This window comes from Bombus fervidus, chromosome 3 (genome assembly GCF_041682495.2).
Source record: "Bombus fervidus isolate BK054 chromosome 3, iyBomFerv1, whole genome shotgun sequence".
NCBI classification, from domain to species: domain Eukaryota; kingdom Metazoa; phylum Arthropoda; class Insecta; order Hymenoptera; family Apidae; genus Bombus; species Bombus fervidus.
The window spans coordinates 13,071,922-13,096,263 of NC_091519.1; the positions used below are offsets into that span (position 1 = coordinate 13,071,922).

At 32.7% G+C, this 24,342-nt stretch overlaps 2 protein-coding genes across 5 annotated transcripts in view; one reads left to right on the forward strand and one right to left on the reverse strand.

Moving 5' to 3' along the window:
• The first annotated feature begins 1,532 nt into the window (after positions 1 to 1,532).
• On the forward strand, positions 1,533 to 4,641 carry LOC139985256 (peptidyl-prolyl cis-trans isomerase). Its single transcript, XM_071999548.1, has 3 exons — positions 1,533 to 1,837; positions 3,062 to 3,415; positions 3,702 to 4,641. The coding sequence occupies exons 1-3, from the start codon at positions 1,634 to 1,636 to the stop codon at positions 3,771 to 3,773; spliced, it is 630 nt and encodes a 209-aa protein (XP_071855649.1). The 5' UTR covers positions 1,533 to 1,633; the 3' UTR covers positions 3,774 to 4,641.
• A 3,644-nt stretch (positions 4,642 to 8,285) lies between these two features.
• The window catches only part of LOC139985255 (uncharacterized), a 66,436-nt gene continuing 50,379 nt past the window's right edge, over positions 8,286 to 24,342 (reverse strand). The window contains exons 2-7 of one of the 4 annotated variants that reach the window (XM_071999544.1): positions 23,336 to 23,421; positions 20,643 to 20,725; positions 16,469 to 16,729; positions 14,953 to 15,276; positions 12,731 to 13,402; positions 8,286 to 11,091 (exon numbers count right to left, since the gene is read on the reverse strand). In XM_071999544.1, the coding sequence (XP_071855645.1) occupies positions 10,882 to 11,091; positions 12,731 to 13,402; positions 14,953 to 15,276; positions 16,469 to 16,708 (1,446 nt within the window). In that variant the 5' untranslated portion in view covers positions 16,709 to 16,729; positions 20,643 to 20,725; positions 23,336 to 23,421 and the 3' untranslated portion in view covers positions 8,286 to 10,881. Of the gene's footprint in view, positions 11,092 to 11,798; positions 12,548 to 12,730; positions 13,403 to 14,952; positions 15,277 to 16,468; positions 16,730 to 20,642; positions 21,213 to 23,335; positions 23,522 to 24,342 lie in introns of those variants that run through there. The other 3 variants (XM_071999545.1, XR_011799368.1, XM_071999547.1) reach the window with 3 other exon arrangements.

Consider the following 24,342-nt stretch of genomic DNA (forward strand, 5'->3'; position numbering starts at 1 on the left):
AAATTACTGTCTAGAAATAAATAATTAAAATTTAAATGATTGTAAAAAAATTTTTTAAATTTTAATTTGATTCTGTTATATACTGATTGTCAGACGCACAATAGAAGCATAGGAAGCATACTCGTTACATTCAGACTGGATGGAAACAGTTACCGTTTATTATCGAAAGTTGGTATTTAATATTTTGATGTATTTGAATTTGTGTATTTTCGAAAAAGTAGTTTTAAATCTACGGTAATAATCGATTGTTTAAATGTGATTTTATTGAAAAATATATTAATAGAAAATTCAAGTGATATATTTTTACTCTATTATGGCGATAATGACATGAAAACGTCATGTCCGGTGGTAGATACACAATAAAATAGAACAGAATCATGATTGGTCCACAATCAAAAGATTATCAAGATCCAAGGCAATTCATGACATAACATCCTTTAGTTATGTTAAATGAGTCATATTAGTGTAATTGCATGCTCTCTTTCCCATTACGAAGTGAAACAAGGTTCCCAGTAATAAGCTATAATTAAAACAGTGATATCAACGAAACAAAAGATAAGAATTAGATAACTAGATTGCATATTTTTATGCATTTATAGGAAACAATGCTGTAAAGAAATATTTAACAATTTTCTATCGAGGTTCTACTTTTTTAATTTTCGAAAATATGAATTTGCATAAAAACCCGCAGTCTATTGATGAGAATATACATATAAGTATATGTAGTTAACATGGACTATTAATATTTTAAATAGAATTAAGCGCACAGCTTGCAATATTTTTCAATAACGTAAAAACGAATAAATTAATTCTATATGCAAACATATAAACATTCAATTTAAATCATGGATATTTTTAATAATTTGCAAATTATAAAATATGTTTAATTATTGGAAGATATGTATTATACGCATTATACGCCAATAACAGAAATAATAATAGTATACATTATTTTTGCCACTCACGTTAAGAAACTTTAAGGCGTAACCACATAAAGATATGTAATATAAAATCACATGAATTTATAAAGTAGAAGAATGCAGTGTAATGAATATTTCCAACACGAAATTATAATCACGAAAATGAATTTTATAAATATAACTATCGTTTTGTGTAAATTTTACATTTTCATGTAGAATTTTATTCTAATTAAGTTTTTCGTTTCTATAAGTTTCGATATGAATATTACGTCTTCTTTTATTATATAACAAAGCATATTATTGGTTGTTTCAGATTTATAAGTATAATCAACATTTTCTATAAATTTTATATTTTCATTTATACTTTCACTTTAATTGTTATTATTATTATTTTGATTCCATAAGTTTTAATAAAATATTTATATATTCTTTTATATAGAATAGTAACTTTTCCGTTACACGATTAAAAACATAACATGCTATTGGTCATTTCACATGGTCATGGAAGATGTCGTATCTTATTGGCTAACTTTAGGGAGCATGCTCGTCGTTCAATAATTATCGATATTAAACGGAAAACCACCGTTTTATTACATAATAATTTCTTGAAATCGTAACTGATTGTCTTTGGAAGATAATAGAAACTATATTGCTCGGTAGAAACGAAAGATCGAGCCGTTTGAAATTGATTTTTCAGGTAACAAAGTTTGAACATGGCGTTGAGATCGATCTGCCGGCTGTCAATTGATTCGACCTTCAGCCATTTGAGCCATTTGGGAGCCACCGCCCGGCCGAGACGATCGTCTTTCGCATTGCTCGCACGAAGTTTCGCTACTGTTGCAGAAAATATGAGTCTGCCGCGCGTTTTTTTTGACATGACCGCGGATAATAAACCCGTGGGTCGCATCGTAATGGAGGTGAGTGAAAATTGTGCACGATTAATATGGTTTTTACTTCTTAAATGTGTTGTCGTCGGAATCCCGGCATGATTGGCCATCTTGGATTTTCTTGAAAGCCGGTTACGTGAGATGATTTTCGATTGGAATTTCCTTCAGAATCGTTATCACGCATATTTTTATTGTTTAAAACTGTTATTTTGTATCAATAAAGTGGAATCTTCATTCGCTTGATGTAGCAAAGTATAATTTGGATAGATGTAACGTGTATTGCGTTACTCATTCTTTTGATCTGCAGTGAATCGTAAAATTTTCCATTCACCGATTTCTGCTGACACGTTTGATTACGTATTCCGTACAGGTGAAACTTGAATGCGCAACTACAAAATATGTTTTTAAGAATTATTTTGAGAGTTCCAAGTGTTGTATAAGATTAAAATATTGCGGTTACATCTTTTTTTGTAATTTATTGAGGAGGTGGAAAAAAAAAAAAGCAAAAAGAGATGTGAACAAATTACGAATACGTCATAGATACAGTGGAAGTGGTAATACAATTTCATTTGCATTTAAGTTTGAACGTTTCTTATTATATTATACTGTAATGCGTTTCTTACTATGCTATAAATTTAGTTATTGATGCTACACATATATGTTGTTATATAAATAGATTAATTTTTCACTTCAATAAATAAATCAAATCTATACATTATACCTTAACCGTTTGAGTCCCAAGCAGCGCGATCGCGCTGTTTAGATTTTGTGTCAAAAAGTCCCAATACATTTGAACGATACGGACAACTGATAATATTTTGTGTTTCATTGTTATCTTCTCAATAACTTTTATTGAACGAAACTTGAAATATTTATAAACTAATAATACATATATATAGTAATATATATGTATTTCATAAAATAACAAATATGATGAGCGCTATTGCGCCGCTTGTTTCTCTTCGTAATCGATTAAGACAAGCGCTATCGCGCTGTTCGGGATTTTTCGACCCTGTTTTTTCAAAGACCCCTGGGACTCAAACGGTTAAAAGAATAACTTATAGATTATGGCATCATTGTATTATATCCTATATTAATTATTATTAGTAATTTATTTTTGATGATCATAATTAACTAATTTTTCTTTAAATTTTAGAGGTAGTGATTTATATAAATGCAAATGTTACTGTGCGTATATAAAGCATAACTACATTTTTATTTCCATTTTTTAAAAGAACTGTATTAAATTTTCAGTTGAGGAGTGATATTGTCCCCAAAACAGCAGAGAATTTTAGAGTCCTTTGTACTGGTGAGAGGGGCTTTGGTTATAAAGGAAGCAGTTTCCATAGAGTGATTCCAAACTTTATGTGCCAAGGAGGTGATTTCACCAATCACAATGGCACTGGTGGAAGGTCCATCTATGGTGCGAGATTTGATGATGAGAACTTTTCATTGAAACATACCGAACCTGGTATTCTTTCCATGGCAAATGCTGGTCCAAATACAAATGGTAGTCAGTTCTTCATCACCAGTGCCAAAACAAGCTGGCTTGATGGCAAACATGTTGTATTTGGAAAAGTTATCGAAGGAATGGATGTTGTTAGAAAAGTATGTAATATAATCATATTTTTTATCTTTTATTTTATTTTATTGTATTTTATGAATAGATATTGTAGTAGAGAAAGAATATTTGTTTCTTATTATTTGTTTTAATATTTCCTTTAATAAACAATTATTTTGCTTTTCTATATTATAACTTGATAAAGAGTAATTAATGCTTTCATTTCTTCTATCTTGCAGTTTTTAATTTAAAAAGAGGTTGATACTTTAACATAGCGCGTATTACTTATTTTTTTTTATAAGGAAGAATATAATATGTGTTCCTTTTTTTCAGTTGGAAAGTATGGGATCTCAAAGTGGAAAGACTTCCAAAAAAATTGTAGTAGCTGACAGTGGAGAACTGTAATTGTTTGACTAGATACTCTAATGACTGCATTTTTATTTAGCTGTTGCATACAACTGTTGCTATCTTTATTGTATGACTCATTCATTCTAATCATCACCATTTTCCCTTAATATTATGGACTTAGTTTCCATGTTTAAAGAAGTGTATATTTACCTTAATTTGGTATTAGCAAATCAAGTGCATTGTATTATTTTTTTTATTACAATTAATTGAAATTGGAATATACAATGAAATAGAATCTAATGAGATAATTTCTTGTTCTGTCTTTTTTTTAATTATAAAAAACTGTTCAATTTCTTGTTTATTATTACCTGCAATAAGCAACATACTTCTCCTATATTAAAGTGGAATGTAAAACAAATGAAAAAGATTTAGATCCACATTCTTCCATGGAATATTGATCCTTTAATGGTATTAAATGGTATATCACGGTAAAACGTACATATATGAACTGTACGTCTTATAAAACTTTCCTGTGTGTACTATTCATATTTTAGTATCTAATAAGAATAAAATTCGTAAGCATTTACTTACATTTCTAAGGTCCATAAATAATTAGTGAGTGTTACATGATTACTGTATAATGCATTTATCTGTGACGTTACGATATTTTAACTTTTCTATTGTGCTTTTATACTTAGAACCACCAAAATAATGCTCGTTATCTAGGGCATTATTCGTTTTGATATGTATACACCATCCCATTTCTAAGCACAGATTGGTAATAGAGGTTTGATTAGTGTAAACCATAAGATAATGCCTTTAGATAATTCCATCTTCTTCTAATGTAACATTAACGTTGAAAGATGTAGTTGCAGCGGTCACAGTAATTGGGATTTCTATAAAATAAAATTGTTTTCAGAAGTAATTGTTGTACATTTACTATCACAAAGTATGAATTCCTATATTTCGGCGGATCCGTTTCACTAAATTTTATAATTTGTTTCTGCAATGTAAAATTTCTTTTGATATTTGTGAATTTATATTCTAATATAAACAGAAAACATTTGGAAATAATATTATAATTTGCAATTATTTCTATTTTTATTATTAATATTCTTATTGAATTATTGAACAATTAATGGATTCAAAACAAAAGTTGTTAGAATTTCTATTTATTTTTGTACCTTTTAGATATTTTTACATTTCACGATATCCAGCTTTCTCACTCGTTCAATTATAGTGAAATTAATTTGATAATAAGAAAGCGATAAAGTAAAAAATTGGATGGAAAATAAACCTTAAACATTATGTCAAAGTGACAAAAATAAATTTTCAAGATGGTTTTTATAATAACCTATGGTCACATAGATCATTTTAATTAACAAATAGGTATATTCCATAATTTTTACTTTTTCTTAGAAGTTAAGTTGTGGATTAAAATGTATGATGTACTGCAACTTGGCTTATATATTTTTATAAACTATCGTAGGCGTTTAAAAATAGAAAGGTACGTAAATAAATCCTGTAGTATGGATCCTTCCACGTCTAGTAATAAAATAAGGAAGAAAAAGAATAAAAAAATGTATAAAAGAAATTTTATATGAAGCATAACTACAATGTCTTAATAATACTGTATGACATATAATTACTAAACATTGCTACAATTATTTTGTTATAATTAAATTTTAATGATATTTTCTTTGTCATGTCATTATAATATAGAAAAATTATATTTCTATTTTCATGAAAATTGGAAAACTAATATTATTTAAAATTATTGGAAATTTATTTATAATTAGGATACGTTCTTAATTTTGTCTTTGGGAATGAAATATTACATTACTTTTGCAAATTGATTTACATAGTATTACTGACCTGTTGACTATAAATAATTATAATTGTTTGTTTAGTTAATATTACTATCGAAGGAACTAAAAATTTATTATTAATTAGTATATTGTAAGAAAATTTGTTTAGAAGATGAAATATTTTGTCTGTAAACGATAGAAACTATGTGTAAGAATTTTACTTTTTTTTTATACAATAAAATTTGTATCTCCACTGTTTGCGGTATTCATTAAATGCAATTGCATATTAGAATCTTAGAAGGAAAATTATATATTCTACACTTCTGTATCGAATCTTGTTGAAATAGTGATAAAATTATTTATATTATGTTTCGTAATAGATTAGATTGCTTAAATTACGAATGTTATAAAATTATATAAATGAGTGATAAGCGTAGATAAGCGTGACTTAAAATCATAAATAGGAAACATGTTTACACTGTATTATTTATTTTATTATAGATATATAACATTTCTGACTTGCTCCTACTCATTATTTATTTACAGCTTATCTATATCAATGTGTCGCAAACACATTATGATGCCAATTCCAATTCCTCATACTTTTGGTCGTAATGTTTATGTAATTGATAAATTTTTACGTGATGAAATTTAATCAGAAAATCATTACAGTTATAAAATAATTTCCTTTTAATAAAATGTATGTTTATATCTATAAAGATATTGTTTGAAGAGTAATACATACGATAAGGAAGATGAATACTTTATCTCGTCTAAGATCAAGGTTATTTAGTCGTAAGATGTTTTGTAAATTTAATAATCGAGAATAAATTAAGTGTATAATGATACAATTTTTAGATTCTTTTCAGTATCTTTATTGCTTGTCTAATTTTTCAGTAGCTTTATTATTTAAAACAGTTAAACGATTTGTTATATCCATTCTGCCAAATCCCTTTTTCGACATTTTTTGACATTGCAGGCTAATTCTTCAACACGTTGAGTGTTAAGGTGTTCGTCGGTGGCCTACGTTTTCCAACTAAATTTTTTAAAATGATAAAAAATAGGATAAATGTTGTGGTCTAAAAAATGGTCGGCAATGTGAATGATTTAGATAACAGATAACAGATAAAAGATACGCAAACACAATAGAATATTTTGCAAAAATGAAGTGTCTTGGTATGGTACGCTTTAATCTATCTATCCAGGACAAAATACGTATAAAAATCGCGTGGCAATTAGCATATTAAAAAAAGAAACATGCTCCTGATCCTTTTTTAGTACATTTTCATAAAATCTTCTAAATGTTCAATCCTCATAGAATGAAAAGGAGAATATACGTTTGAATCTCCGCAGATTTTATTAATTCTGTGAAAGGTGAAACCATAAATACAATATGAGTATTATATCAACGTTATTTTATACAGATAACAACATATTATTATGTACGTAACAGTTATATTTAATGAAACATTTACATATCCAGTAAATCCATGTTCTCTGCTAAAACTTTCGTTTATTAATAAAACTGCCATAATCGTCCACGCATTGTTCGCTTCCTTAATTATTTTTCAAAGTATAACGATGATTAATGATGCAACAGAAATGTCACGTACATCCCAACAATCTTACATGAGATTTCAGCTATGTTTTTACTATACAAATTAAGTCATTATTAAAAGTATATATATATACATATATATATATACATGTCAATTTTTATACACACAATTATACATATTTATATATGTATGCGTATATATATATTTATATAATATATTACAATCATTTAATAAACCTTCATTTTCATTTAATATTTCCATTTAATAATTTAATAAACCTTCGACCCGCAAAGGCAAATAAATACACGCATAACATTTTTCTTCAGCGGCATTCTTCTAGGATTGTGTTTGTTGAAAGAAGGATAGCGTTAAGCGTTGGAATAAAGAATGACGAATCGTTATTCTTTAACCATCGTACCTAGGATACATATTTATTGAGTTACTTGTATTTTAATCGAAGTCTAATATCCTCCATCTGTAGGTGTAAATATTACTGCCGTTGTTAATGTTATTTAAGTTTTACTACTGGAAAGGAGATTTAAGTTTGAAGGCAGGCAAGTCTACTGTTCTTAAAGCTGACATTTAGACGTCTAAGATTTTTTGTGTCTTTATTGACAAAAATACATTTGACTTTGCATATCTAAAGTAAAGGATCTGCGTTGTCTAAAATAAATAGATCATCTTTCTTTAGAAAATTCAATGTGGTGAAATTAGAATATGAGGTAAAAGAAATACTATGCGTATGATTTGATTGAAATTTTGAAAGTGTATAGACCCTGTTTTAGAAATATGAGTATTAATTCGGCAGACTATAAATTTATATTACAAAATTAACTGTTTTTTTACTTTTGTTGTACTTTCTTTCTTCTACTTTCTTGACATTTTACAGAAAATGCTGGAGATTTTAAATCAGTAATTAATAAAGTGAATTCATAAAATAACTTTTAAACGCATTGCTATCTAAAGTACAAATTTTTACGTTTTTGTAATATATTCTTATAGTTATTGTATGTAACATACTTGAATCTTTACGTGTATGGTTAAAATATTTTGTCCGCATTTTATTCAGTCATTTAAAATATCAAAGCAAACATATTTCAAGTTAAAAATAATCCTTATTTCTATAAGCAGTATTCATTACAAGAACTAATTTTGCATATATAATCGTAACAAAAGAGAAACATTAAACAGTATCTATAGAAATTGACATTTATTTTTTGTATGTTCATTTACGAGGAAATGGTACTTAATGTAAAAGCGGCTGGATTTCATATTTTTAACTACTGTGTACATGTATTAAATCTTATTGTCCTTCTTAAAAATTAAATAAATACTCATAATCCTAAAACATTCTTTCTATGTTGTACTAGATATATATACAATTAAAATGTGTAATAATGTGAATGATAAGCTAGTTCAAATAATTATTTTGCTTAAACGTAAGTTAATTGAAATCAGATGAATGTTATACACGCACCGTGTATTATGAACTATTGATTGATTGACGCTCATATTTAATTATTAATGAGAGAATTAGAAAAATCAAATTAAATGTAATCTGTCCTTCTTATATTTATTAAAATGAGTTCTGGGGCTTGAAACACTCGAGATTAGAAATTTTGATTAATGTTTCACATTATGACTGGACGCTTGTTGTAATATCTTTTGTACGGGATACACTATACATACACAAGATCAAAATGGAATTTCGAAACGACCGTATCGTTCAACAACAATCTATTTTATCTTTGATCCTCTTCATAAAAACGCAGTTCTCCTTTACGGAACATCATATAACATTTATTGTACGATATATTGTTCAATTATATTTCGAAATTTTCAGCTTCGAATCTTTGTTTAATTATACTGTGGAATTAAACATCATGCGTTATTTAAATATAGAGATTGACTAAACTTTTGTCCACATTTATTTGCTGAAAGCTGTATCCACTGAGATGTTTAAATCTGCGAAATTTCATGGACTTTTATATTTAATTTTTCACCATGAATCCCGCTTTGCGATACAATACATATTAGGTTTACAATCTCTTAAGTTTGCATTACCAATGCTGATTTTATCTGAAACTATCTGTTTGCAAACGATGGTGATATCTTTCTTCGTTGGAATTACCCTTCACTTACAAATTAACAATTATTAACATTGAACAGTATTGTTAAACTTCAATGAAAATGGGATCGATAACTAAACGTTAGTTAAAGAAACTTCCTATTACAGATATAACAAATCATATGGAATTTTTTTTAGAGAGCAATAATAAAAATGGGTGTCTTTTTGTGAAAATAATTTATAATATTTCACTCAACTTATTCATATAAGAGATATTAGTTTGTTTAAATACCCTGTTGCACCCTTTTATTCATTTTCAACCTAATTTTTTCACAACATTAAAAAATATTTCAAGCCTGAAGAAAAATATGAAAAACTTCTAATTAGCATGATTTCTCTATTTCATGCTAAACATCCTCTTAAAATATTATAAATTCTTCTTGTTTATTAAAACCAGAGCTTAACTGAAATATACGAGGGTCGCAACAGGATTAATCGTAATACATGATTAAATACAAGCAATATGTAAGCTATATTTTTACTTTTTACTTCAAAAATAAATATTTCACGAGCATCGTCTTTAGCTTAAGGAAAATAAACTCGTGAAATTTAATTTAAAAACGTCGTAAAACATGGAAATGTTGCAGAATAACAAATCAGAAGAGATATATTAAATAAATCACAACTCAGGTATCTATAACATGTGATTCTCTTAACAAATCTGTTTCATTCATCAAGCAACTGCAAAATTTCTGTAAAATCAGAAGCGGTTTCACGAATTATACGCATTCGTAAACATGATAGATAAGAGTTAGTATCGCGGCGTTTTAGAGTATTTATGTGTGTAATATGGAAAGTAAAAAGATGTACAATAAAAATAGTTCGCTTTCCAAGCTATCACTAACATTGTAACGAATTATTATACATACAGCGGCTCACGAAAGTACTCGGACGCTTACAGAAACATTCCATGAATATTTTGTTGAAGCTTTTCATGAATCTGAAAATGCATTAGGTTGTCCCAAAAGTTTCTTTCGTTTTGTTCTATTACTACAAAATGGATCATACATAATTCGATAAAATAATATAAAACAAAAAGTGTCGTGCATCTATTATTTCCTTATAAAACGAAAGAAACTTTTGAAACACCCTAATACATACGTAAATAGAAATTATAAGATGCTTATTGATCACCATCGGTATTTGGACAGTTAATTATGTATTGTATAAATAAGTCACAATATTTTCAGTAGGACCATTTTTACCCCTAATCAATCATATGTTTAAAATTACTCTTCACACTGTATATTATTTTTTTGCTATGTGTACATTTGCAATAAGCATCTTCTAACTTCCATATATACATTTCCAAATTGGTTTCAATTTTTACCAGCGTAATCATGATAGACATGTCTCATTACAGTGAAGTGAGAAAAAGACTAACGTACATAATATATATTCGTAAAAATCTATCATATAACGAGTGTTCGAATATTTTCGCCAACTACTGTATACACATTTCATGGATACTTGTGTGAGATTAAAATCGACAGAAATGATAAAAAAATATCATAGGAGTATAGCAACGAGAAAGTACAAGGAAAGTATAGCTCGTTAATTTGAGTTAAACGAGATTGTCAGTCATCTATTAGGTCGCGTTAATCTCTGAATAAATCCTTAAATGAAGAAGCGTTAATTAAACGAGAGAGACTCGCATTTGTGCTTCCATACTACTTGACGAATAGGTCCTTCAGGGAAGAACAGATAGACGGTTCGCAGGATTCCGTTTGCTCTTGGTCCTTGGTACTTGAAAACCAACTTGCCACTTTGCCTGACCTTGGTTTGTTCGGAGATACCGAGGGCTTTCCGCTCGATCCGGATGCCTCCGTATCGTTTCCCCTTTGCGCCGTTAAAATCTTCTCAATTGCGCTACCCAGTACCTACGAACAAAATTGTTCTTACAAATTTATGAATATTATGTGTTTATCTATTTGAGTGAAAATTTTTATGAAACGAGATTTCGCATTAAGCGAAAAGATGGTAAAAAATGGCGAAGAAAATGGTAGCTTAATCCGTGGAGGATGAAGCAGTAAAATAACGCACAGTACTTGAACGATATTAAAATACATAATAGTACGTAGATACGATAACTTACATATTCTTTTACCAAGATGAAAATGAATATGTAAATTTACTTGACAGAAGTATATCACATAAATCAGAAATAGAAAGTATTTTCATGCTTAAAGAATAAAGATCATAATGTTATAAATATTTAAATTTTTTAGCATCATAAAATCAAATAACATGTATTTAAGTATCTAACTGTTATTTAATATTCCTAATTATTAATATAGATGAGAAGTCGAAAAGATTTACAATCATTACGTACAATATCGCAGATCCACCATCAGAGATCAGTTATATTAAAATAAAATTCATATTGGATGAAAAGAGGGGTTAAGTTGGGGTTAGGTCAAAAAGTGGCCATATTTGCACCTCCTTGCGAACGAAAAATTCTTGCGGGACGTTTAAGAGCATCTATCAAGAAACAAAGAATTATTAGCATTTATCCGAAATGTGACATGAAAGTTGAAAAAGATGAGTGCAGAGATGAAAAAATCAGGCAGAGGTCAAACTTACTCACGCGCTACACTTGATATTCATTTTCTTTAAATTTTGATCCAGCTGATAAATCAATAGTTAAATCAAGCGAACGAAGTTTGAAATCAAGCGAATCTGAAGTACCATCAGACTGTTGCTACGTGAGAACAATAGCCAACAACGATCTTGTACTTCGTATTTGCTCGATTCCAAACTCTTATCGATTTACCAGCAGAATTTACCAGCAAAATAATTATTTAGAGATTCTGTCGGTAAATCAATCAAAGTTTAGAATCGAACGAATCCGAATTACTGCGAGATCGTTGATGGCTATTGTTTTCACGTAGCAACAAACTGATGGTACTTCAGATTCGTTCGATTTCAAACTACAATTGATTTATCAACAGAGTTGTCGAAGAATTATTTTGTCGATATCGGTATAGAACAATAGCCAACAACGATCTCGCTGTACTTCACATTTGCTCGATTACAAACTTCGATTCATTTACCAGCAGAGCATCTGAAGAATTATTTCATACATGGATCATCTAGAAAAAAACGAAGGAGAATAAAAGGAAGAAGAAGATGGAACTGTAATAACATTTTTTGTTCCTTGTTGAGAGACGTTCTTAAACATTTTGCAGGGATTTTCCCTTCGCAAGAAGATCAAAAAATGGTCACTTTTGACACTCTTTTCATCCCATATGAATTTATTTTTAATATTACCGATTGATAATAATGTCACCGCGATATTGTCCGCAATGATCGCAAATTATCTTCTCCACGTTTCACCTATATCGATAATATCAAACAACAATTACTTAATTACACGTTGTTGTTGACTTTATTAATTTTTACGATAAAGTGCATTCTCTGGAAGAGATTTTACGATTTACGATTTTCTTCTTCATTCCTCCTTTCACCTACGATGGCCCTTTAGCAAGAAACGATATCGTAACGAGAAATACAACTGACCTGAGCGTCCACTTTCGTTCCACTAGTGTCGTCCCATACGACTTTGTGTCTGACGTCGCTGTTAGGGGACGTTTTGCCCAACGTTTCCTTCACCGCCTTCACTACCTTCGACTTATCGAATTTAAGGCTTAAGCTGGCCGTTATTAAATCTTCCGGCTTCTGTTTCTTCGACATCGGTTGGTGTCTCTTCGTGAACCAATTCGACGGTGCCATAATGGTCGAAGCGGCAGCTTTCGAGGATCCGCTAAGCTTACCCTTGGCTCCGTGCAATATCGACACATCGAAGCTGTTGGAACGGAAGCTCTTCAATCGACTTCGTTTCTGTTCGGCCGTTTTTCCGGACCAGCTTGATTTGCTATCGTCCCGCGAACTCGACGCTTCCTCGCCGCATCGGTTGATTTCCGTCGCGGAAGACGCTAACGAGCTTAGGATCGATATCAGATCCGTATTGGAGCAGACGATGCCCGCAGCACCGGAAACCGATGCACTCACGGCTCTTGGCAGTTCCGAGACGCGCCTTCGGAGAGAAGACGTCGGCGAAACCGACGGAGCAGGCAATTCAGAGAATCGTCGTTTCGGATATTGAGTGTAACGTTGAGCGGAGCTGTTACCTTCCAGCGGCTGTATCTCGCACACTTGCTCCGTCGACGTCTTGTACATCTTTAAGCGCACCTGGCAAACGGATTGCTTTTATTCGAAAGACAGTTTCTTTTTTTAATCATAATTCATGCGTTATGATACATGTTTCGATGATCGAGCCGTTAAGCGTGACAAAGCGATGGAATTGTTTCGCATAGAAATTCCAGTTCTAAAATTATGTTAGGGATTCTAGGACGTAACAACATCTTGGAACGCAAAGTTATCGATGTGTCGATGAAAGTTAAGCGAGCTTTATCGAAGCACACGTTCGAGTCTTTGAGCGATAGCTAGGAATACGCGTAATGTTCTTTTCTATGACCTGAAAAATTGAACGACTATAAAAGGCCTTTGTAGAGCATTTCAAAGCGGAAGAGGAGGCAGATTATTTAATACATTTATAATATATCTAATATCCTAATAATTAGATGATCGTAATATAAATGTTTCGAATCAGAAATTATTTGTTTACTTAGAGATCCGTTTGATGCAAGATCTAACATCAATCAAATCGGATTGTACGGACGTATTTGTCTCTGTTAATCCTTTGATACCAACGATGTATATAGCGAATTACGGTTATCAGCCAAGATTATGAGCACGTAGGGAAGAACCGAACTGAACGTTTGTTGTTTCAATAACGACGATTCATAAAAATCTGAACTCTAATAAAGAAACGCGTGATAACGAATACAGCACGTATTCCTTCGTATGTTCTCAATGAATAAGTATAAGTTTGCTCGTAACAGGGTTGAAAAATGCCTGTAGCGTTCCAAGTTTGCTTCGCGCGAGAGTTGAACAATATCTGAACCGCTTGAACGTTAACAAGTATCTTTTTCTGTGTTCTCCTAGTAATGTTCGAGGTGTGAATGCCGCGAGTGTCACGGCCAGCCTTTCACGTGCTCTTGGCGCGCCTTCTTCTGGCAAGGATGGGACGCTACTTGAACTAACACGAGATGTTAGAGTTTTCCGAGAAGATCACGATATCTCTGCGGGCGAGGAAGTTCGGCAACTTGTACCGCTGTAATATAATTCCAAATTACCCTGCGGAGATATCGAGTTTACGACACGTCCCTGGCAATTGAGCGCGGAATAAAGCAAAATTCTAAAGAGTATGCTCTATGTTATTGCTTAATAATTTATGACTCCAATTGAAAAATAAGCTTCTTCGCGACCATGCTATAAGCTTCACCGACGAAGACGTGCTTCCTTAGCGAGGCTCCTGACGAACAAGGAATGAAAACCATAGCGATTCGATTCGTCCGTAATTTTAAGTGTTAATTTTCGCCTAATTAATAATTGTTCTAACTCCATCTAAAAAAGAAGAAAAAAAATAATTGATGAATCCACTTATGCGTACATTGTTATAAAGAACGATATGATGTAAATAATTATAAGTTACAAAGAATAAAATAATACATAAAATAATACGGTGAAAATTGTATACCTGGAAAGCAATGATTATTCGGTTCTTTCAAATCCTAACTTCGCACGATCGTATAGAACTTCGTCAACTTTAAACTCGGTTTTTCTCAGTCTGCAAACTAGCGGAGATAGAGCGGCTAAAATAAACGAAAAATCCTCACCTTCCTCGCTTTCATCTCTGCGATATCGTCCATAATGTCCAACTGAAGATTGTGCGTGCTTCCACTGTTGCTCGGTGGTCCGGATATTCTAGATTCCGAGTCTCGGCGACTCGGCAATATTCTGGTCGCGCCTCCAAGAGGAAAAGCGGCGATTGATTCGCGACGATTACGGCCAAACAGAGTCGGTGGCACTCTGGCAATCGTAACAACCGAATGTCTTCGGCCACCTGGCTGAGGAGCTGGTGCTTGAGAGAGGGTGGACAGGAAAGCAGCTTCCCTCGGTGATGGTCCTGATCCTTCGCCACGCTCGCTCAGTCGTCTCACCTGTCGACACAAACGTCAAGATAGTTTCCATACGCGAGAACTGTCGTATTGACGATCGAGCCTCGCGGAAGTCAAATTGATCAACTTCATCTTTGGACGATCTCATAATTTCACAATTTCATCGTCCAAGTACACGATTGATTTTTACGAAACTTCTAATTCCTTAGAGCTTAACGTCACGCTCAAATTCAAGTAATTCAAGTAACTCGAATTCAAGTAACTTGAAAATATTTGGTTAATGTGAACCTATTATTTTACCAACGTGAACCTGTAATTTTGCTTGAAATATCCTTCCAAGCTTTTATGACGATTCAGACTGGCCAAGTTACCTGAAACAAGCAACTATTTTCAAGTAACTTAAAGCTATTTTGTTAACGCGTACAGTTGCTTGAATCAAGCAACTATTTTCAAGTAACTTGATACTATTTTGTTAAGGCGTACAGTTGCTTGAATCAAGCAACTACTTTCAAGTAACTTGAAGCTATTTTGTTAACGCGTACAGTTGCCTGAGTCAAGCAACTATTTTCAAGTAACTTGATACTATTTTGTTAAGGCATACAGTTGCTTGAATCAAGCAACTACTTTCAAGTAACTTGAAACTATTTTATTACTGTGTACAGTTGAGCGAAGCAGGTATTTTCAAATAACTTGAAGCTATTTTGTTAACACGTACAGTTGCTTGAATCAAGCAACTATTTTCAAGTAACTTGAAGCTATTTTGTTAACGCGTACAGTTGCCTGAGTCAAACAACTATTTTCAAGTAACTTGATACTATTTTGTTAAGGCATACAGTTGCTTGAATCAAGCAACTACTTTCAAGTAACTTGAAACTATTTTATTACTGTGTACAGTTGAGCGAAGCAGGTATTTTCAAATAACTTGAAGCTATTTTGTTAACACGTACAGTTGCTTGAATCAAGCAACTATTTTCAAGTAACTCGAAACTATTTTGTCAATGTGAAACTGTATGGACACTAGTTAATTCCCATACACATGTATAATGTATAATGTATAAACAGAGCTATTTTTTCAGGTCAGAAGGATCAATCTTTTTCTTTAAATATATTATGCAAACGTTGGACGACATTATGCTTTGTTAACCTAACGGGATACACTAAAAATACATTATCAAGAAAAGGGATGTGGCCCGTAAGTAAGTATGTTCTTCTCGATATGATCATCAGACAGTACCTGTGATGCGGTTATCCCGGAAGTACATTGCGGAGTCGGTAGAGAGTGCTTTCTTGCTTCTCTCCAGGGAGACAATAGATAAGGATTTAAGGATGGCGAATCGGGATCCATGCAACGCGGAGGCGACTCGTTCCTTCGCCATTCCGCTTCCTCTTCTCCCAATGTGCTTTCCTCTACGATGATCTGAGGCTCGCCACAGCTTGCGGCATTCACATTCGAGCTGTACGATTGTCTTCTCATTTTGCTTTAAAAAACTCTCACCTGAACATAAAGAAAACGTTTCTTCATTGAAACCGTATCGTACTGGGGAGCAATCGAACAGCATAAAAGAATTAATAAAAATAAGTCACATTTTTTGTTAATTTTCTTTCGTATCTAAAAACAAATCTGATAAATTCAAAGATATAAGACCTTTGAAAATGTCATACGGAATTTAATACTAATTTAATGTGGAATTAAAAAATTACTATACTATTTTATTTCTCCTATATATGTCCTATATATATATAATATGAATTTTTGGGAAGATCCCCAATACTTTAGTCTAGACTTTTTATTATAACTGCACTTAAATAATAAAACTCAGAAGTAGTTGTTTATAATTTAATCCGATTATGTTTGCCCGAGATTTATGACAGTGAGCTTGGGCTCGAAGAGACACAACTGGTCGCTAAACGTAGCCATGGACGTTTTTACCTAACAGAGGTATGGAGTAATTGCATAGCTCTCCTTAAAAATACAGTTGACCCGAGGGGTACAGAGAAGTACAGAGAAGAGTATATAAATGCAGTTCCACTTGGACTGAGAGAGTTAGTTGAGTTCTTACTTGTACTGTGGACAATTAAGTTGAGTTACGCTTGAATTGTGGACAAGTAAGTTCAGTTCGACTTAGACTTTGCAAGAAAACGCATTTGCTATCCCGTTGACCGTGGATTCGTTATCGAATCATTAAGATCATTGTCATTAGCATCTCGAGTATCTAATCGCCACGATTATTTGTCAAACTCTGCACTAATCATATTGGTATCAGTAAATATCATCTATATCGTATAACAACAATGACTAATCCAAATGAAGATTCGTTACACGCCCCTAATCCTGATGAGAACTCGACGTATATATGTCGGATCATCTTTGGAAAGCGGGGCGTGTGATGAGTCTTGCTGCGAGTTGTCCATAGTTGTCTTATACCAGATGATGTTTGTTTATGGGAATGTATTACAAAAGTGAGCAAGTGATATCGATGATCGAGTGATCGAGATGTCTATGACGATGAATTTAGGTTCGATAACGAATACACGGTCAACGGGATGACGATTGCGATTAGGAACTCGATGCACGTGTTCACTGGGCTAGTCGAACTTATCGGATTGCACCTCGGTCCAAGTGGAACTGCCCTTACATACTCCTCTCCGTATTCCTCGGGTCAATCTCTGTTTTTAAGCAGAGTTATTTAATTACTTTATACCTTTGATAGGTACACGTCCCTCCCGTGACCGTGGCTACGTTCAGTGATCCTTTATGTCACTTCCAGCCCAAGCCCACTGTCATGAATTTCGGATAATTATCTTAATCTCGGATAATGATCATAATTGACTTAACTCATAAACAGCAATTTCTCAGTTTTATCGTTTAAGTACGACTATAATAAAAAGTCTGGACTAAAGTATCGGGGACCTTCGCAAATATTCCGAAAGAAAGGCTCCGGCGTCAGATAACAGATTCTCCGTTTATTATCACAGTAGAATGTCAGATTTTTCTGCTACAAGACAGCTTCGTAAAGATCAGAAGAAATATGACGTGGAAAAATGTTGTTTTATTTTTAACGTTCTACTTTTCGCTACTTTTTCCCCAGTACTTTCGCTTTAGCAATAATACTGACTTTTTCGCCTGTTAAAAACGGATTACGCAGACGCGCTCACGCAGCACGTGCCCAGAACGAATGTTGCGAGTCGATATTTTCTTTTTCAAATCGCTCTTGTTATTTCGTTGGAAATGCTACTGTGCGGATATCAGACAGCCATTGGAAGTTATTAGACGTCAAAATTTGGCGACAGCTTCGCGTATTCCACCAGTTTCTCGATATTCCTCTTCGAACCTACAAATTGCTTCCGTATCTCGCCAACAGCTAGTCCTCGTATCTTATACAGACATCGATTAGAAGTAGAATTTTCGATATTCCTCGTTTAAATTTCCCGTTTCAGTTCGTACTTCGATTTATAGACTCGTACATATGTTTTTCTCTTATATATTACGTACATTTGCATACATATCTGTTTTTCCATCCATGTTTCTCCATCGCAGTTTTTAGAAGAAATCAACAGCTTGTACACATTTATTTATTTATCTTATTTTTCGTGATAAATCGAACAAAAATATATTCTTTGATGCTTCTTAATTGAGTAACATTACACCAGGTAAATAATGTAATTATTATTATAATGTTATTTACATTACATGTAACGATTTTTCTTAATATTTATAAATAATAAATAAAACGAACGAATGATAACGAAATTATATGAATCAACTTAAGAAATTTTGACGGCAAGCGTGTATGTTCTAATATTAAATAACAAATAATAGAAAAGATAGAATAAATAAGTTAACAATAAAATGACAAACAATACACGTTTACCTATTTACAAAAATCAAAACGTAAGCAACTCAAGTAACTGAATATTTTATGGAACGTTCTTGAAAATCAATAACTAGATCGCGTTCTTTTCATTCGAAAAAATTCTGTAACGTGATTTCCGTACCAAAGGACGTTTTCTATCGTAGCATTTTCATCAAAGAATTTCAAATAATCTAGTTCTGCTTCGAAATCTTTTTATTACTTTTTTTTTATTACGCCTTTGAATCCATCGAAAGATTTACATTCAAATTTTTACTCTTCGACTACTTTCTTTATATCGCTGCATATCAATTATTTATTGAAGCTACTTCGTTCTAGCGTGGCAATCATCCAGTTCAGCACAGGCTAGCGTACATTTTACGAGACAGATTTTCCATGTGTCGAAGTTGCAAATGTCGTTACACGTGTACCGGTGTATCGACAAATATCAAAGTCGTACGAGTAGCATTGAATCGGAGGAAATATTGAATTTCGAAAGTTTGACGGCAATTCGACGTGTCCAAGATACGAGATTCCGAAGAGAAAGTTGGCCTTCAGGTCGACGATATCGATTTAGTATTACATGCGATTTATTTTCGTTCGCTGAATCAGTGAACTTCAACATTTTACTCGGTTCATCGGGTCGAATGATTTTTCTGCATACAAAGGACTGGAAATTTGAAACATGCTGTAGCCTAAACCTGCCGCCGGATTAAACTCGACGAAGCTTCGAATCGAGAAGAACGTGGAATCGTAGTTTGACTTTTACGAAAACCGACAAAACGACGTTACCGGACAAATAATGAAATTCTTTGTCCATTCTTGAAATTCTATTGAAATTCTATTAAATTGCGAACTACGTTCTTATTGAAATTTTCATTTTTTTTTTTTTTTTTTAAACGCATAATCGAATTTATCGCATGCATAGTCTTGTGATCATATTCTGTCGTTGATATTATTACGACGAACATTACGCGTATACGAATATTGTAGATAAAAATTTACAAGTTACTATGCATAATATTTCATTTTTCTTCGAATTTTAGTTTAAAAAGTTCGAATTCTCTCCGTTTATGGCAACACGAAACTATCAGGTCGTCCGAAAAGTTTCTTTCGTTTTATAAGGAAATAATGGATGCACATTTTCCGTTTTATATTGTTTTATCGAATTACGTATGATTCATTGTGTTCTATCAAAATAAAAATCACAACGTTCGACAGATTAGATTTCATGTTCGCATAAAGATATATTGTTGAAAACGAAGTATCTTTAAAAGAAAGACACTTTCCGGACAACCTAATATATAACATTACTGGAAACGTTGTACCCGGACAGAAGGTTTAATAATGGAAGTTTCAGATGGAACGATGATATTGGCTTGGCAACTAAGTGATTGCGGATTTTGTCAATACCATCTAATGATAAAATCCGCAATCACTTAGTTGCCAAGCCAATATAAAGTATTAGGAGAAAAAAGTCCGAAATAGCAGAAGTTCGTGGTCGGCTAAGTGCAGACCAGCATTTTCGTGGCGATAAATTAAGTTGAGGCACAATACCATTAATTCTCGATGCTGCAGCGTTCGCCAACTTTTATGTCCCAATTTCGTCCTCGTTTCGACAAATGAAAATACTCTTGATGCTGTAAAAAAATGTCCAACTTTTAACATTCGAAGAAAGAAACTTGCATATCGAGTAACGGTTCTCTCATATTTTCCTCAAACTCGAGAAACTTTGTTAACGAAGGGAAGATACGACCGAGTGGAAAACGAGTCGAAGAGAACGACAGAATGAAAAATATCTTAAACACCCGGAATAACGATTAATTACGAAATCACGAAGAAAAAGTCACACAACTATAAGTGGTATAATAAATAAATTTCGTCAAACACCGATAAACATTGCTTTGTTTGTTGTTAGTTTGTTATCAACCTGTATATGTAAATGATACTGTATCGCGTTAATTTGAATCCAAATTTTCAGAGTTTGAACAGAAATCGTAAGAAATTTCGATGTGCAACGTACTTTTTAATTTTTGCTTTTCTACCTTTTTTTTTTTTTTGTTGCAAGCTTTGTTACGTTACGCGAGATTATAAAAGTTGAGAATCGCGCGGAATAAAACGAACAATAGTACGTTTCACTATGATATAATCTCTATGAGAAAATACAAAATTGTATATCGAAAAACAAATTTTCGTTCGGCGTGAAGTGTCGAGGAATTCTTCTTTTCTTCGTTCGTGTTAGATGACAGACGAATGACGCATCGGATGACTGGTGATTTCTTGGCATAGAAAAGTGAATTGAAATATTCACGAAGCGCGATGTACTGTTAACCAGTTAACTGGGGAATTCAGTTTTAGAAATCAATGTGAATAAAATGCAAATAAAAATAAGCGACGACGAGTATACACGTCGAACGTAGAGAAAATGTGTCATGTGTTCCTGTTGTAAATTTTACGACGACGTTAAACCAAAACGACGATGGCTTACATTTTTCTTCGAAAAAATTAATTATTTCCTATAAAAAATGTTAAAATTGCCTGAAAATAATAAAAGTCGTAAAGAAGAAAAATGTAAAAAGATAGAAGAAATTCCGTGTATCTTCTTAGTGTGGTATTTCTCGAAATAGAATATCGCGCAAAGTGGCACTTCGCAAATCTAACATCAGCAACGTGAAGTGGATTTATTTTCAATGATATAACTGGTATAAAATTAGGAAAATGTTTTTTGATGGGACGCGTAGGTTTTACGGTTGAACTCGTAAATGGTCGAGCAACTTTCGAAGCTCGTGTTCGTGGAATTGCATATTCGATAATTTATTCAACACACATTCGACCAAAAAACTGAATCGTATTATATTTGCTGCATTATATTTGGATCGTTATCGGGGAATACCGACACACACGGTAAAACATCCATTCAATTTGTAAGGAGACAAAGTTGCGCAAATAATTCGGGCATAGCCGATATATCGGTGGAAATAATCAAGTGAGTTTATAAAAAGAAATACGTTGTACAGGGAATAACCGATACAAGAAAGAAACAAATCAAATTTTTCTTCGCAAAATACAAAGCAGTTTTACCGACGATAAAAAGCGAACGTACCATTAAATAACATTTTTAGCGCTTCTTACTGAAATTTGGATTTTTTACGGTAAATGGTAATGTTTTATACTATACGATGAGCATATACAGACGAAACACAGCGAAATTAACTTTTTCCTCGACGTTTTATTCGTGAAACGCGGTTAACTGTTTAAAAACGCTATCGATGATAGCTTTTCGAAAGAAGTATAAATAAAACGAGGAAATAGAGCGAAATGAAATAACGAGTCGTTCGATTTCTCGTTATGTCGTGTTGTTAAGAAGCAACAGAAATTAAATTTCAATTTTCCATTAGAACCGATGGAAGGATCAAACGACGATACGGCGAGAGAAATCGCATGATTCCACTCAAGTGGCACCGTTTTGTCAACGCAGGCTAACGCGTGACCTTTTGTCGTTTCGATCAACGTGGGTCATACCGCCTGTGCTGTCAGATGTTCGGCCAAATGGTGTTTGCATTTGTCGTAGATAAAACGCTTGGAAAATTCGTCGCGCGCTAGTGCGCTTCTCCGCTTTCGGATAAAATCTGGCGCTTTTTTCTACTTTTCTAGTTTCCTACTGTTTCTTTTTATCCGCTTTATACGATTCGCGAACGCGATCGTTTCTGAAACGTTATTCTATCGTTGTACCGCTACTATTAGGTTGTCCAAAAAGTTTCTTTCGTTTTACGAGGAAATAATAGACGCTTTTGTTTTATATTATTTTGTCGAATTACGATTCTTTTTCTTCTGTTGAGATAAACATCGCGACATTTCATAGACTTGGTTTTAGGTTTGTACGAAGGTGCACTGTTGTAAAAAACTTCTTTTTGCGAAAGAAAGACAATTTTCGGACAACCTAATACGTTGTATTCGTTTTATAAAGAAATAACAGACGCACAATGTTTTTTGTTTTACGTCAGTTAATCGAATTATGCATGAACATAATAATAGAAATAGAACGAAATGGATCATACGTAATTCAATAAAATAATATAAAACAGGAATTCTTGTTCATCTATTAGCACCTTATGAAACGAAAGAAACTTTCTGGACAACCTAATACGTCGAACGACTACGGTTGAATAAACTCTCTAGAAATAAAAATGTTTTTAATCGAATTAAACGATCGAGATGGCTGTAATATGTTTATAGGATTTTACGAATACCTGTCGAGCGTCGAACGTTCGATGTGCTCAGATACCCATAAGCGATTTTTCTTTCTCGAGACGATTTCCTTTTGCTCACGAACAACCTGAAAATGGGAAAAATATCGTTAACGGGAGTGTTCGTGATAATCGTAAAAATGTCGTTAACCGATTTATCGATGAATCGTTAAGTGTGCTTTACGTTCTTTGCGAAATTCCACCACAAATATTGTTACGCGCGAGTTAATCGAGTAAAGACGGTTTAAAATTATTCCTGATATCGCAACTATAAATAGGAAATGATAGAAAGAACGGTGTTTTAACAGCGTCTATGATAAAACTTGTAGTTTCGAAAGCTCTGTTAAATTTGTTATAGTAAAATTAATAGACATTATAGTCTTAACAAATTATCTTTTGTATTCGTAAGAGGTCCGACGATTTCTTTATTATGGAAAAATAATTTCAGCGATATTTTTCGCTTTTAACGTGTTCGCGTACGCGTACGCGTATATCCTTGCCTGTTGCGCGTTATACGTTTTAACGTATGTGCATAATTTTCTATCTACAAATACGCGCAGCTTTTAACGAAGTAGAGCGAAACGTTTGTAAAATTGAAATGTTAGAACGATGTTTTCGATAAAATTCTTTGTGCCCGACAGATTGAATTGCGAGACCGATGCGTTTAAAAGTACAATTTTCGAGGAATTAAACGCACGAAATTAGCAATTCTGAATATTACGTATAGTTTCTTTGCTACGCCTTTGTTATATTCGTTTTTACCTTTATTATTATTCAACAGGTACAACTCGTACAACAAAATAGAAGAATATGCATACGTTGATTTTTCTTTCAGCCATATAATTGGCTTTTTCTTTTGTACAAAACGATATTATCGAAACATTATCATAGATAGAATGTGGTTTTGGAAAAATCAAAGAAAAATCGTGTGAAAATCGATCTTATTCTAAATTGTCTTAAATATTCTTTAACACGTACGTCGTATTTTTTCGTTCTACTACGTTTAAATT